Source organism: Zootoca vivipara, chromosome 7 (assembly GCF_963506605.1).
Source record: "Zootoca vivipara chromosome 7, rZooViv1.1, whole genome shotgun sequence".
Taxonomy (NCBI): Eukaryota; Metazoa; Chordata; class Lepidosauria; order Squamata; family Lacertidae; genus Zootoca; species Zootoca vivipara.
In genome coordinates, this window is record NC_083282.1 from 41,875,951 (window position 1) to 41,890,838 (window position 14,888).

The window sequence follows — 14,888 nt, forward strand, 5'->3', positions numbered from 1 at the left end:
AAATTCACTGCCTCTCTGAATTTCGAGTGATTCCATAGTTGTAGCCGTTTCTTCAGGGCAATGTAGCTTCTCAATGTGGTGTCCCACATGCTGTCGCAAATGTTTCACTCATCCATGATTGAACTGCATCATGGGCTTTGTACTCCTAAGGGTACGTAGTTATGTGTGCATGTTTTGCATGTGGATGGACTCCAAGTGAATGATATTGTGAGCTTAGAGATTGTTTAGCATGGTTGTCCACACTCTTGGTACGTGCTTCTGGAGTAGTGGGGGCACAACTAGTCCAAATCTTATGCTGCCAGCCATATAATTGCTATAAGGAAAGAACACTTTCCTTTGACCTGCTCCCAAACTTCCTCACCTTCTTTGTGTGGGTACATGCAGCCCAACACCAGGATGTGAGCCACTAGAAAGTTTCTAGTGTAGTGAGGCTCTTAAAAATGAGGCAGGGCTTCTTCAGAAGCAAAAGCTTGGCATTTTTAGCAATTCATCTGGATTTGAGGGTCCCTTATCCTGCACCTTGCAGACTCAGCCCCTGTTAAGCTTTCTTTGTGAAGAATCGGCTCTGAAAGGGCACAGGGTAGCCAGTTTTTGAAAACTTGAAATAATCTCAGTTTCTCTGGCTCCTCTAAAGATGTTGTGTTGTTGAAAAAAATATATACACTTTAATAGAAATACTTTTCCTTCATTAAATTAAATCTCTAAAGCCCAATAGCATTTCTAGTGCTTATATGAAAATGCCAGTGGGGATTGGAGATTAAAAGCGGTGTTTTATACAAGCCAGTGAAGATCTCAATAGGAAAGAACACTCTTCAAATATAAATTGCTCCAGTGTTGGAAAAGACAGCTTTTTATATACTTAGCTCCTTGATAATGCAGTTTCCAGCTTTGTTATGATAATGTCTGTTTACATGTATCTGATAGGAGAGTGCTACACATTAGCTCTCCATTTAATGATATCTTATTAATTGTGCCAGTTTTATTACACAGATATGCCAATATACTCAGATTTCACAGTAATCATGAGCTGTTGACCTATTTGCATGCAGTTCAAGAGCTTTATTCTAAACTGAAGGATAGGAAAGTGGAATGTTTTTCACGCACTGTTTTATGTGGACTTCATTCTATGACATACAGGTGAAACTCGGAAAATTAGAATATCGTTGAAAAGTGCATTCATTTCAGTAATGCAACTTAAAAGGTGAAACCAATATATGAGATAGATGCATGACATGCAAAGCAAGATATGTCAAGCCTTTATTTGTTGTAATTGTAATTATTTGTCGTCAATTATAAATGGAATGTAATTAATGAAATGTAATAGCGATATTTATTTTTTATTATTTTTGTATTATTGTTACTATTTGTTTTATTACTGTGGAATTTCCAAAAGAAAGCATTTGTAAAAATTAAAAGAAAAATTAAAAATAATAAGTTGCATTACTGAAATAAATGCACTTTTCGGCAATATTCTAATTTTTTGAGTTTCACCTGTACTGGCACCAAACCATCAAATGCATTTTTTTTCCTTTTTGCATGACCTTCAGGGGGTGACCCAGCACCATTTATGTGGAAAACAATGGGACTCATCTCCTCAGCAAACTTATGTTCTTTTCTCTAATTCCTCCTGTCTACTCAGGGAACAAATCTTGATGTCTTATTTTTAAATCTAACTCTATAACAGTAGGTTTGTCATATGAATGAGTATGAATAGATACTTAGTGTTCATACCTTCTTCTTAATAGGATTAAGAAAAGTTTCATATATATAAAAATCAAGTTATACACCATACATTTATGTCCCCTTGATTATGATTGTTGCATTTGCAATATTCAGCTCTCTATAGCTGAATTTAATTGCATTCTGTGTATCCCAAGGTTTCATTAGCTTTCCTGTTTATCTTCTGTGTTGTACAGTACTTATTCCCTCCTTTCTTTTCCCGACTACACATGCACTACTCTCCTCAGATCTGTACATGGTCAGATGGCAAAGAGCTTTACGGTGATCTACTAATGTAATGTGTTCTTTATAGAAAGAATTAAACTGGTTGATTGCTAAAGCTGCAGTGGACCTGAGGTTGGCTGTTATGTCTGACTGTGAAAAGGGAAGCTTTTCATGGATTTAAGCTGTGCTGAGAAACCATTAACATTCTTCTGCTGTATTGTATTGCATGCAGATCTCCTTAGCTCACAAGAACGGCTTTACAAAGTGAGAACAAAATTAACAAGATGAGAAACACTTATGTCCACACAGCTGAAGTGTAATAGATTTATTAGAAGGTCTATATATGTAGGCACAATAGGACAATGGATTCCGCAAGCCGAAGACGATGCTAAACTAAATCAGTACAGTGGTACCTCGGGTTACAGACGCTTCGGGTTACAGACACTTCAGGTTACAGAGTCCGCTAACCCAGAAATAGTACCTCGGGTTAAGAATTTTGCTTCAGGATGAGAACAGAAATTGCGCAGCGGTGGCACAGTGGCAGCGGGGGGCCTCATTAGTTAAAGTGGTATCCCAGGTTAAGAACAGTTTCAGGTTAAGAACAGACCTCCAGAACGAATTAAGTTCTTAACCCAAGGTACCACTGTATTCCTTTGACTATTATTTTAAACTCAGGTGTTTGGGTTGAGATTATATGCCCTCCCCCCAGTGAAATCCTTACTTTGGCACAAAACCTGCTATCTGTGGAATTGGGGTGTTTGTGAACCTTCCTTTATTGGGGTTTTGACCTGTAGATTTCAGATTTGTAGTCTTAATTCATTAAAGTCAATGGGTATCAGAAAAGAAAATTGGTATACAGATGTATGAAGACCATTATTTATTTTTAAATAACTTTTTTTTATTTCACACTTTCTCCAAGGAGCCCAGGACAGCATACATGGCTCTTCCCCTCCCCATGCATTTTATCCTTACAACAGCCCTGTGAGGTAGTTTAGTCCAAGAGTGAGACTGGCTCACAATCACCCATTGAGCTTCTTGGATAATTGGTGAGCTGAACCCTGGTCCCCCAGGTCCTACTCCAACATTTTAACCCCTACATCGTGGCTCTTGGGATCTCCTGAAAATGCTTCCACATCATCACAACATAAACCAAGACAGTTTAATGCTGGCCCTGGTGTTTTAAAAGGAACTCTGCCAAGAATTCCAACTAAGAATCTGCCCTAGGATAACACATCATGGGCAATGTCTTCTGCTGTCTGCTGGTCAACATACAACAGGTGCCCCAACACACACACACACACACACTGAATGAGACACAAGTAGCAGAAACATAGATTGAAATAAAAGCCCACAGCTTTAGCTAGGGTGGCCATATGCCCAGCTTCTGAAGGGCTGTCAGAGAACAGTCCTTTATTTAGAGATATAGTTTGGTTTAAAGATAACCATAAGAAGGGAGAGCAGGAGGAGGGGCTCTTGAAATTGCCCATCAATATTTAGCACTGGGACAGCAGACTGAGCAGGTGCACAGCTCACTTTGTCAGTCTTCCACACCATGGTGAGATGTATTGCATTTCTATTTAAACTATAGCAATTAGTTTTATGCTTGAATCAATGTATGGAAGGTGCAAATGTAATGTCTTTCTCCTCTTTTCTGGTGATGCATTTCCTTTGTGTGTGTGATACTTAAATGGCCACTCTACCCTTAGACACAGTGGCGCTGTGGGTTAAACCACAGAGCCTAGGGCTTGCTGATCAGAAGGTCGGCAGTTCAAATCCCATGACGGGGTGAGCTCCCTTTGCTCGGTCCCAACTCCTGCCAACCTAGCAGTTCGAAAGTGCATCAAAGTGCAAATATATAAATAGGTTCCGCTATAGCGTGAAGGTAAACAGCGTTTCCATGTGCTGCTGTGGTTCTCCAGAAGCGGCTTAGTCATGCTGGCCACATGACCTGGAAGCTATGCGCCGGCTCCCTCAACCAATAACGCTAGATGAGCACCGCAACCCCAGAGTCAGTCACAACTGGACCTAATGGTCAGGGGTCCCTTTACCTTTTTACCCTTAGCTAGACAGATAGGTTTATTATACGTTCCTGGTCCTTAACTTGCACCAGGATAAAAGTTCCTCTTGTGGTCAAGAGCAGTAGTAGTGGCAGGGGAGGAACATGAAGTGGCCTTGTATGCTAATGGCATATGTCACAAACCCAGAGAAATCCATCCCTGGTTTGACATTAGAACATACGATCTGGTCTTGTCCTGTGGTGACTTTGTATTAACTTGGTTCTCTGAAATTTTTGGATGTTCACATCACACTCCATTATATCCTAATATCCTGGAATTTGAAGTAGGGGCACCACAGTGGGACCCTGCATGCTTTATCTGTGACCAAATGACTGTGGGTTGTCCCCCCCCCCCAACAAAAAAAACTGGAAAGACTGGACAGCTCCCCTGATACCTCCTTGGTTGGAGGGCCTTTCCTCTATTGCATATGAAAAAGCTACTTTGTCCCAGAGGTGCAAAGAGCATAACTATTCTGAGATATAGGATCCCTGTTTAGAGCTATTTGCATGATATGTCATATGAGCTCTGCCAGAGGCTCCCCCCATTCCTCTTCTGTATCTGACCCTCCTCTGTCATTTTCTCTTTTTCTTTCTCTTGGCTTTGACCACATATGCCTGATTTTGTAAAATGATAATATGAATGGTCGTGTTCTGCTGATGTGTTTTCTTTTTTACTTTGTTGTTGTTGTTTAGTCGTTTAGTCGTGTCCGACTATTCATGACCCCACGGACCATAGCACGCCAGGCACTCCTGTCTTGCACTGCCTCCCGCAGTTTGGTCAAACTCATGTTCGTAGCTTCGAGAACACTGTCCAACCATCTCATCCTCTGTCGTCCCCTTCTCCTAGTGCCCTCAATCTTTCCCAACATCAGGGTCTTTTCCAAGGATTCTTCTCTTCTCATGAGGTGGCCAAAGTATTGGAGTCTCAGCTTCACGATCTGTCCTTCCAGGGAGCACTCAGGGCTGATTTCCTTAAGAATGGATAGGTTTGATCTTCTAGCAGTCCATGGGACTCTCAAGAGTCTCCTCCAGCACCATAATTCAAAAGCATCAATTCTTCGGCGATCAGCCTTCTTTATGGTCCAGCTCTCACTTCCATACATCACTACTGGGAAAACCATAGCTTTAACTATACGGACCTTTGTCGGCAAGGTGATGTCTCTGCTTTTTTTTTTTACTTTATTTATTGCTTATTATAGGTTTTTATAAAACAAACAAACAAACACCCAACAAACTATGCATTAAAAAAGAGAATACTAGTGCTAGTGCTAGTAAATATCCCTGGCTAGATTCTGCCTTGACAAAATCAGGCATCCAGTTTCCCAGCGCTTTCTCTCTCCTCCTTTCTTTCACAGCATCTCTCCACTGACATATCCCATCCTTTAAATAAATGATGGCTGTGAACAAGGCCCTTGGGCTTCAGCATGCTGCATTTATTTTATTAATTTAGTTCTTGCTGTGCTAGATTATTTCCCCCCCAGACTATTAAAGCTGCCTTTGACGTTAATTAAAAGCTCTCCCTAGGCTGGTAGGCTTGGGTTTTTCCTTTCCCTTTTTTAAACACATTTTGCTGGGTCGGCTTTTTAAAATATTTTTAGACACATAATTTAATATTCTGCATAGCCTGTTTGTGTGTGTTGTGTGTTTGTGAGTGATAGGGTGTGCACAATAATCTGCATTTTTATAGCCTCATTTATCTGGACATTCGTCCTGTAATTATAACCCCTTGACAGTTTGTATTGGATTTTACTATATGACCAAACTCTAAGGCTCAAATGAATTTAAAATAAAAAGAGCTCCCGAATAATCAAAATCTCCTTGCTTGTTCATGTTGTCATCACATAGTAATAGTTATTTAGGTAGGTCACTAAACAGGCAGTGACAGCATTAGGCATGCTATAAAGGCAAAAGAGATGCTCCTAGTGGATTGATGCCCTTTATTATCTTTCTTGATGACCACTCAGAAGACTACAGGACACCAATAAGAAGATCCATGAAGTCCAGGAGCCTGTGACCCACAGTGGCTCATCCATATGCCTGCCTACAGGCTTGACCTGAAGGCAATTGTCATCTTCTGTGTTTGCTTTCCATCATCTGGGATTCAGTAGCAAATTGCCTCTGGATGTGGAGGTTCCATCTAGCTATCCTGTGTGCTAATAGTGAACTCATTCTCTCAGTTTCAATCTCTGTGGAGCAGAATTGTCATCGTCCATGCACAAGAGGGAGGTATTGGCAGGCTCCAGGAAGCCATAAGGTTTGCATCAGTACAAAATAAACACCTTTTTTGGGCAAGGGAATGAAAAATCTGAGGGTCAGTGCAAAAAAGAGTCACCATAGCTAATGGAAGTGGGGACAGGACAGAAAGGGGAATTGGAAATGGAGTCTCCCTGAAAAGAGCCTGGTTGACTGAAACCTGAAACAGAAGCACTCCCCACTGCAACTTTTTCTGACAGATTTCTTGGTATGAATTTGTCTAAACCCAGTTTTTCTGGCGCAACTCATACCTGGCAACGTATTTCTTCTGCCTGCATTTCCCCCCATGTACAGTTACTGGCAAAACTGTTGTTTTTGCCCCAGACTGCACTGAAAACTCCCCCAGGGCTGATCTTCGCTCCTAGCATCTTGCACTCCCTATTGGTATGATACACTATCAGGGAAAACCTATTATAATAACACAACGTATGCAGTGCATTAGCAAGCACTGCATACTTGGCTAGAATATAAATTCTTTGCCCCTTTGCAGGACCATGTTTCATCTTCAATATTTCATTAAGTGTGTGCCCTGCAAAAGTTCAAGCCATTCAACATGATCAGATTGATCTCTGAAACACAACTGATAGTGGCAGGGAGAGGAAAATCTAGTTACGTTAGTGTAATTGCAGCATAATGAAAATATGCTGCTCTGCCATAGCTTCTGTATTTTTTGGGTTTTTCCAGGACACATCCTCTTTTTCCAGGACACATCCTCTTTTTCATGGGTCTGTAAAATGAGAGTCATCATAGCGATTCATAGTTAAAAGTAGAAGTCGGAAAATGTGCCCTCTTTTTTGCTCTTCGAAATATGGCAACCCAAATTTATCTAGACAAAACCAGTACAGATTATGACCTTCTAAGCTGAAGGAAGCCCTGTAGCTATGCAATGTGTTTTGTTAGTGGCTGGACAACTGCCCTATAACTGCAGTTCCAGGCGACCGGGCACACTGGGAGGAAGGAGAAGAGCTTGATCAAATCTTTGATTCATGCAATCCAACTGGATGGGTTTTCATATAGGACTGGTCTAGACCAGGCATCCAATTTTTTCTTAGTGTCAGACTATTAACATTATAAAAATCTGATTAAATTGAGCATCTGTCCTGGAAATGAAAGTCTTTTGTACTGCATGACAAGCCTTAGTACGAGCTGGTGAACCCATGGTGACCCACCCATCAATATAATAAAACCTACTAACTGGGGGATCATAATGCAAATGGAACAATACTGTACATGGGACACATATTGATTATTTATGTATTGTAACTGGTGCCTATGGTACTTTCTCGAAATTCCAGTTGTGCCCACTGCTCCAAAAAGGTTGACGACCCTTGCAAGTTAGGAACCCCTTATTATGTATTGGTTGGGAAAGCTCACAGGGCTTCATCAAGCTGCTCTGCATTAGGCAAAGCATGGCTGACAATAAAGCCCAATGTTGCTCAGTGCTGGGGAGAAACTCTGGGATCAAGCTCCTTGTCTTGGAGCTGCAGTCTATTTTCTCCCGTTTCCAATAGTACCAAACTACAACGATCGAGGCTGGAGAAGAAAGGGGAGAAGAAAGCACAAGACAGATCAGTCACCCTTCAGACCTGTTGGGGATATCTGGTTCCAGAGTTCATCCTTATTATGTGGTGTTAAGTGTACCAATACTGTGTGACATGATGTGGCAGCCAACTAGACTCAACAGTTTTCTTGGGGTGGTGGTAAAGTTAAGTTAATCTGAAGTCAAATCAGCCTAGTAGTAGATATTGCTGACCTATCTATGCTTACCAACCCCTATTTTAATCACATATAACAAATAGTTGCCCAAGATGGTGATGCACATCTGCAGCCAAAAATGAGCACAGATACTTTCATGGATCTTGAGCAAGCATTATGATGCAGATCTGCACCCATATGCACACCATATGTGGACTTGGCATCCACGTTGATGGCATGTGCAAAAGCCTGATTCCACAACGTAATCCCTTTGCTGGAATAGACCATGGTATTTAGTATTCAAGGGAACAGAAGACACATACCCAAAACACCTTTCTTTGGAAAATATCACCTAAATAATTATGCTGTGGAAAAGAAATGGCTTGAATTGTATGTCCTGAATATTATTCCCCCTCCCACTCTTGCTCTAGTACTACATCAGATGACATTTTGGGGATATTGGGATTGGGTTTTTGGAATTTTGGGATTATACATCAAATGCAAGCAGATGATCTATGCCTTTGAGGAGGCATGTTTTTAATGCACCACTTATCTTTAGCATCAGAAGCTGCCTTTCTTTCATCTCTGAGGGGCATGGGGGTTTATCTGTTCTATGGTCTTATAAATATCAAAGCTGGAAAGGGGGAAAGAGAGCAAGCAAAGGACTTGTCTGCTGAACTATTATGCTTACAGTGAGGATGCAGGCAGGTGACAATAAATGCTATGTGCTGCACCCTTAATTGCACATTACTATAATCTTGGCTGTTGGAATAAAATAACATGCCACTCATACTCCCTTTTTTTATATTATTCCATGGGAAACTACATTCGAAAAATGCAGATGCTTGTGAATAATCTAAATGCAAAATCCTGTCCAGAGGAAGAGGGGTGGGGGTGGGGTGGGAGGAAAAGCATAAACCTAGCAGCTTTTGTGTGCTAGTTAATTTCCTTTCCTTGCAGGGGCATTGAGCATGACAGTGTCAGAAAGCACAGGTGCAGAAATGTTTGCTTCCAAGACTTCATGCAGATTAAAAACAAACAAATAAGAAGTGGGGAGGGCAAAAATCCCCTCTCTCAAAATTGCTTTGCCATTTCTGACTTTCTGTATTTGAAAATAATTTTACCAGAAGATATTGCTGGCCTTTTGCTTGACAAGAACATTCCCTTGCTGGGCTATTAAGTTGAAAACGCAGTCAAGTATTAACACTGAAACAGTTTGCATAATTTCGCCCTCTGCATAGAACAGCTTCAGTGGGGAAAGTGTGAGGGAGAAGTACACTATTTCCATTAAAGGGGGGGATGGGAAAAAATGGTATCGAGTAGTTCAAGGGCTGGCTTGTTCCTCTTGGATCTAAGCAGATCAGCTGATTTTGGTCTAGAGATCTCAGGCTGCTGATCGGCTGCCTGCCAAAACTGCCATCGCAGTTCACTTTCTCGCAGTCCATTGGAAACTCTTATCTTTCAGATGGTGCAAAAAGAAAGAAAGAAAGAAAAAGAACAGCTAAGTAAAGAGATCACACATAATATATTTACACTTCCAAAATCCCAGTGTCATAAAGATTAGTGGCAAGTGGCTTCAGCCTTTGACTTCCAAATGTCTTTATAAGATTTATTTGCGCGCACACACACACACACACAGAGAGAGAGAGAGAGAGAGAGAGAGAGAGAGAGAGAGAGAGAGAGAATGCATGAGATGGTTTATGTGGGATTCAGCCCCACTAAATTTAGTGGGACTTACTTCTGAGTAAGCAAGTATAGGATAAGGACAGCACTGTAAATGCTCCATTTCTCTTGTTTGATCATGTTTGCCTCTATGCTTTTCTTCTGACCGCTCACCAGGGCTTTAATAAACTGCATATGTGGATGGGAATGAGGCAACAGATGTGCTAATTTTCTGTCACTCTGTCTTGGAAATGCTGCACTACATTAAAGTGATTTTGCAAATGAAAGCTAAAAGCTAAGCAAAAGCCCCTATCTATTTTCCCTAAAGATGATTATAGCGTTCTTTATGTTCCCCTAAATGACAAACCAATTTGTCACCTGCCTGCATAAACATTTCCTTGCATTAGAACCAGAAATGTTTTATTTTTATTAGCCCAAACTTTACCTTTTTATGAAGACACAAGGGCGCAATAAAATTAGCGTGCAAATATAATGCCCAATTTGCATTTCCTCCTTATGGTCAGCAGAAAAATGCTGAAGAAAATCAATTGTCTATAGGTCAACAGCATATGCATCAAGAGCTCAAATTAGATCATTGTAATGGCTCCTCTAATTTTCAGACTGCCAGATTAATATGAAATGGTTGGAATCCACCTCACTTTCACAGGAACACAAACCACCATGGGTTTTCCTTTTTGAATGCCTATCCTCAAATATCTGGGATGGCAGATTCAATGACATGTTCTGAATGCATAATGAGTATTAGCATTGTTAGCACAACCAGACAATATTATTTTTCTGATTGGATTGAAAGCCCGTCAGCTCTATCTTTTGGCTAGCTCTCAGGGTGATAACAACACAGCAGAGAAATGAAACTAAATGAAAACAAACGCTCGGTAATTCTACATATTTCTATCTGTAATGAAAGGTCATTTCTGCAACTGTGTCACCATTTCACTTTGGCAGATGGACAACCTGAGCTTCTCCGTACATCTGCATAGTGTGGGTTGTCAGTGCCCAGGGCTGTGCAGCGGGTGGGGAGGGAAGTGGTGTGTGCACATTCAACCGCCTAACGGCGTCTGTGTCACTCAGGAAATCACAACCACAGAGAAAAGAAAAGAAGAGCTGTTACGATGTCTGGAGAGGTCACTTCCTGGTTTGCATGGAGAAGCTGTTTTCAACAGAGACCAGCAACAGAAGCACACAGCTGTATTGAGGCAGCACCGGGTGTTGCACCCCTAACAATTTTGGGGCCCCTAAATTTTTTGCACCCAGGGCAGGCACCCCAGTGCCCCTCCCTCATGCTATTGCATATGAAGGCCCCGTGGCATAAAGGAGGCCGATTCAGGCAGTCAGGCAGAGCAGTCTGAGGGTCAACCTGTTATTGATGTGTCACTTTTCTTGAATAGCGGAGCTGAATGGTGTGTGTGTGTGTGTGTGTGTGTGTGTGTGTGTGTGTGTGTGTGGTGGTGGTGTTCTGTGCTGACAAGTGGCACAAAACAAAAACTTTTCCCTTCTGTCCTTTTCATTCATTTGTTTATTACGGTTATAGACCTTCTGTCTTTTCTCTCTCGTTCACATCTCCTTCCACGTTTTATACATTGCAGCATCTACCTATCACATTTCTTATCTTCCTTCATTTTCTCACAGCCTGGCTACTGTCCCAGAATAGAAAGGATGTGTTATCTTACACTGAAGCCAATAAAGGAGATGATTCCCCCACCTGCCCCAACAGATACACCACTAACAGTAAAGACAAGACTATATACAGTATCGTTTATTTTATCCTGAGTTCTGTTTCTTGGAAGCAACATTGTCGCTTCCTCATTTTTTTCATTTAAAGGTGTTATAGCCAGTGAGAAATGTTATTGCTTCATATATAAGAATTGAGAATACACACACACACACACACACACACACACACACACACACACACACACTGTTTTGACATTTAAGATAAGATAAGGTTATTACCAGATAAAGCATTCCACATAATCCAAAATTACTACAAACCCTAATTAAAACAGTGCAATACGATACAATATAACAAGTAAAATAAGATGACTTCAGACTTTCCATTTAAGGCCAAAATCGCTCTAGAGAAGAAACAGAAATTTTAGACACATAGCAGAAGAAAAGGTTAGAGAAGATACATAACATGCTAAAACACTTCAATACTTGGAAATGTGTATAACTGGGCGTGAAGTTGTAAAATATGTTTTATTAACTGAGTGACTGATTTCCAAAAAAAAAATCTGGTAGTGTGTATTTGCTAATGCTACTTGAACTGCCCCACCATGTTAATGAGGGAAAAGATGCATAAACTTCATACCTGATATTTTCTAGTTTCAAACTTTCTGTTCATTTGTTTTTACATGGTTTTTTTGTTGTTGGTTTTTTTGGCTTTGAATCTTCCTGCCACACTTGCCATCCTCTCCTGCCACACCGGTGTGGGGTGCCACACCCTTTGAGAACCACTGCTATGGGCAATAGCAACACCCCCTCCTCAACCCCCTAGTCTACCCTGGTGTAGCACTGAAAGCCAGGTGGGCACAGTTGGGTAAGGTCAGGTCCACCCAGTTCGCCCACCCAGTTCACCCACCCAAGTCTCAGTAATGCAAGCCAGATCCCATATCTATCCAAGTGTGGTAATATTTGACTTCCCTGGTTGCTATTTTCTTCCATCTTATATTGTGTAAGAAGAGAGAATATTTCCCCTTTTAAAGTTACTGTTAAAGGGGATGTGTTAAAGGAAATGTGTTTTGAGAAATCCATTATTAGATTGCCCCCGTTCTTTCCTCCTTCCCATCCCTGCAAACATCAAAGCTGCGAATTAGAGATCCGATCTGATCACTAGAGCAGTGCCTATGACAGGGGTGTTCGATCCGTGCCCCTACACCATTTTCCTGATCACATAAGTCTCCTCTATTAGCCCTGTATTACAGTTTGGCAACTATAGAATGCACACCTATATCATGGTTTCCTTACTGACTGAAAATTAATAGATTGATATACATTATTTCATGGAGCACAGCAGAAAACATAATAAAAAGAGAAACAAAAACTGTGGCACATGTTACCTAACATAATTCTCTCTCTCTCTCTCTCCCCCCCCACACACACAATTTGTAGCTTCAGAAACTACAGTTTCTACCTCTCACCTTGTATAGTTCATGGCTAATTTATCTCCACCCTTCTTCATCACTCTGTGCTAATCTTGATGACACTGGTTGATCATCAGGTTTTTTTGCTGATAATATTATGTTCCTTTCTGCTGCTTCTCATTTTTCTTCTAGAGACAGGGTTGACCCCACCAGCTGCTGCTTTTGTCAGAAACATTCTCTTGAAAGATTTCTCTGCCTCTAGGGCTCAAATTTGCACCAGAGATGTGTGATGTTAGCACATCAAAGACCAAATAAATGGTTGGACTACAGGCTAAGCAGTTGTAGGACTTCCTAAGAGACTAAAAGAATACAAGAGAAGAGAATATTTCCAGGGCTGTTTGGCTAATTGCTTCTGGAGAGGAACTGAAAATGTATTGATTAGTGTTGTTGTTTTCTTTCAGATTTTCGGGTTTCTGATTGACACAGGCTGGAACAACCATTTCTATTAAAAATAAAAAGAATTAAATATAACTTTCTTTTCATAGTTCTGTGAATACGACTATCCAGTAGGTTGCCTTGCGGCAATACCTGGCCAGAGCCTGGGACTTAACAGAAGAGTGTTAATAGCCCACAATATGTTTCTATATGAGAACTAATTGTTAGCCAGGGCTTGCCTTCTTTTTTCCATCTGGAACTCAGTTCTGCCACCTCTCAGGTGGGCGCCATTGCTATTATAAGGGAACATGGGAGGTGAGTCCCGGCTCCTCTTTTCCTAGAAAAATAGTGCTGTTGTTAGCCATTCCCTTTTTAATGGCTTAGAAATATCTGGATTTTTTTCTACTCACATTTATTGTCCAGCCGCTAAAATCATGTTTGAATTGGTAAATACAGAATATAAGGCCGGTGCAATTATTTGATGTACGCTATGTGCTGTAACTCTCCAATGGTTTAACTTTACCCCCCCCCCCCCATGGCACACTCTTCTATTGTCTCTTGAGACAGAAGGATGCCAACTCAGTATGCATGGAGGAAAGGGGGATAATTGGCGTGTCTGTCTGTGTCTCCCCCCCCCCCGGCACACTTCATCTCCATCAATTAGTGACCTATGTGTGTAGACTCCAACTGTGCAAGAAAAAATAGGGACAGTCAAGATTTTTCTTTACAAATTTGAATCTCTTACATATCTGATGGTTCTGAAACTCCAATTTATTAAGATAAAATAAATAATGGGGGGGGAACTATGTCCTGCATACAAGTACAAAATTTCAGAGCTGTTACTATCAATTTTTTTGTCTCTTTGTTTTCCTCAACAGTAAACCTTCGTCCTGGAACAGAGCAGAAAGTTGTGTTTATTACAGCCCGTGTGCACCCTGGCGAAACGCCATCATCTTTTGTGTGCCAAGGTAAGTGGCTTCATATGATGGTGTTTGAAATGAAAACTAGGAATGGGAACTTCTCATCTCTGCATTTGATACGTCCATGGCCTTTAAGGTCCTTAGAGCATCTCCAACCCCTAATGCAGGTATTCCTTGATTTTAAATTTTAGACAATGTCTTAATAAGCACATTAATTAGCCGGAGGAATGATAGAACTCACATTTGTTCATACTTGAGAGCCTCCAGAAGCATCTGGCTGGCTGGATCTTCATGTAAACCAGCAAGGCTGTTATAATCTAGCACTGGATGATAACTGGAATAAAATAATTAAACACGTAGAAGGGTGACCTGACCAAAAGGCCCTGAAGGAAGCTATGGTCTGTTTTTCAAATTTTGACTCCGAAAGCATCAAAGCTCTTTGTAAGACAATAAAAGAATGAGTGTTGGAAATGTATATTGGAAATTTTCCTGTCTGCAGTTATGGTACATGCTTGACTTGTTTGGGAATTCATGGATTGGAACTTGGTGAATTTCTATGTCCACTGAGCCATTCTGCTTAATGCCCCTTGCGAAACTGCCTCTTGTGTACCATTAGTATTGTAAGGGCTGATAAGGAATCAGAGTACCCCGAACCCCCCCCCCCCCGGAAAAGTAGACTTAGATGCTGCTGTACCATTGATCACACAAAATGAAGGGCACAACTGTATATTCAGGGGACTCAGTGACATACTTCTGAGAGCCTATGACTGAAATGACATTGAATTGAATAAGAATTTCTACTGATTGCATTTTCAACTT

The 14,888-nt window shown here is 41.0% G+C and overlaps 1 protein-coding gene across 1 annotated transcript in view; it reads left to right on the forward strand.

Annotated features, from left to right (window-relative positions):
• BEND5 (BEN domain containing 5) overlaps positions 1–14,888 on the forward strand; it is a 730,611-nt gene that overhangs the window by 522,584 nt on the left and 193,139 nt on the right. Inside the window, exon 7 of the mRNA XM_060276914.1 lies at positions 14,028–14,117. Coding sequence (XP_060132897.1) covers positions 14,028–14,117 — 90 coding nt within the window. The remainder of the gene's footprint in view (positions 1–14,027; positions 14,118–14,888) is intronic.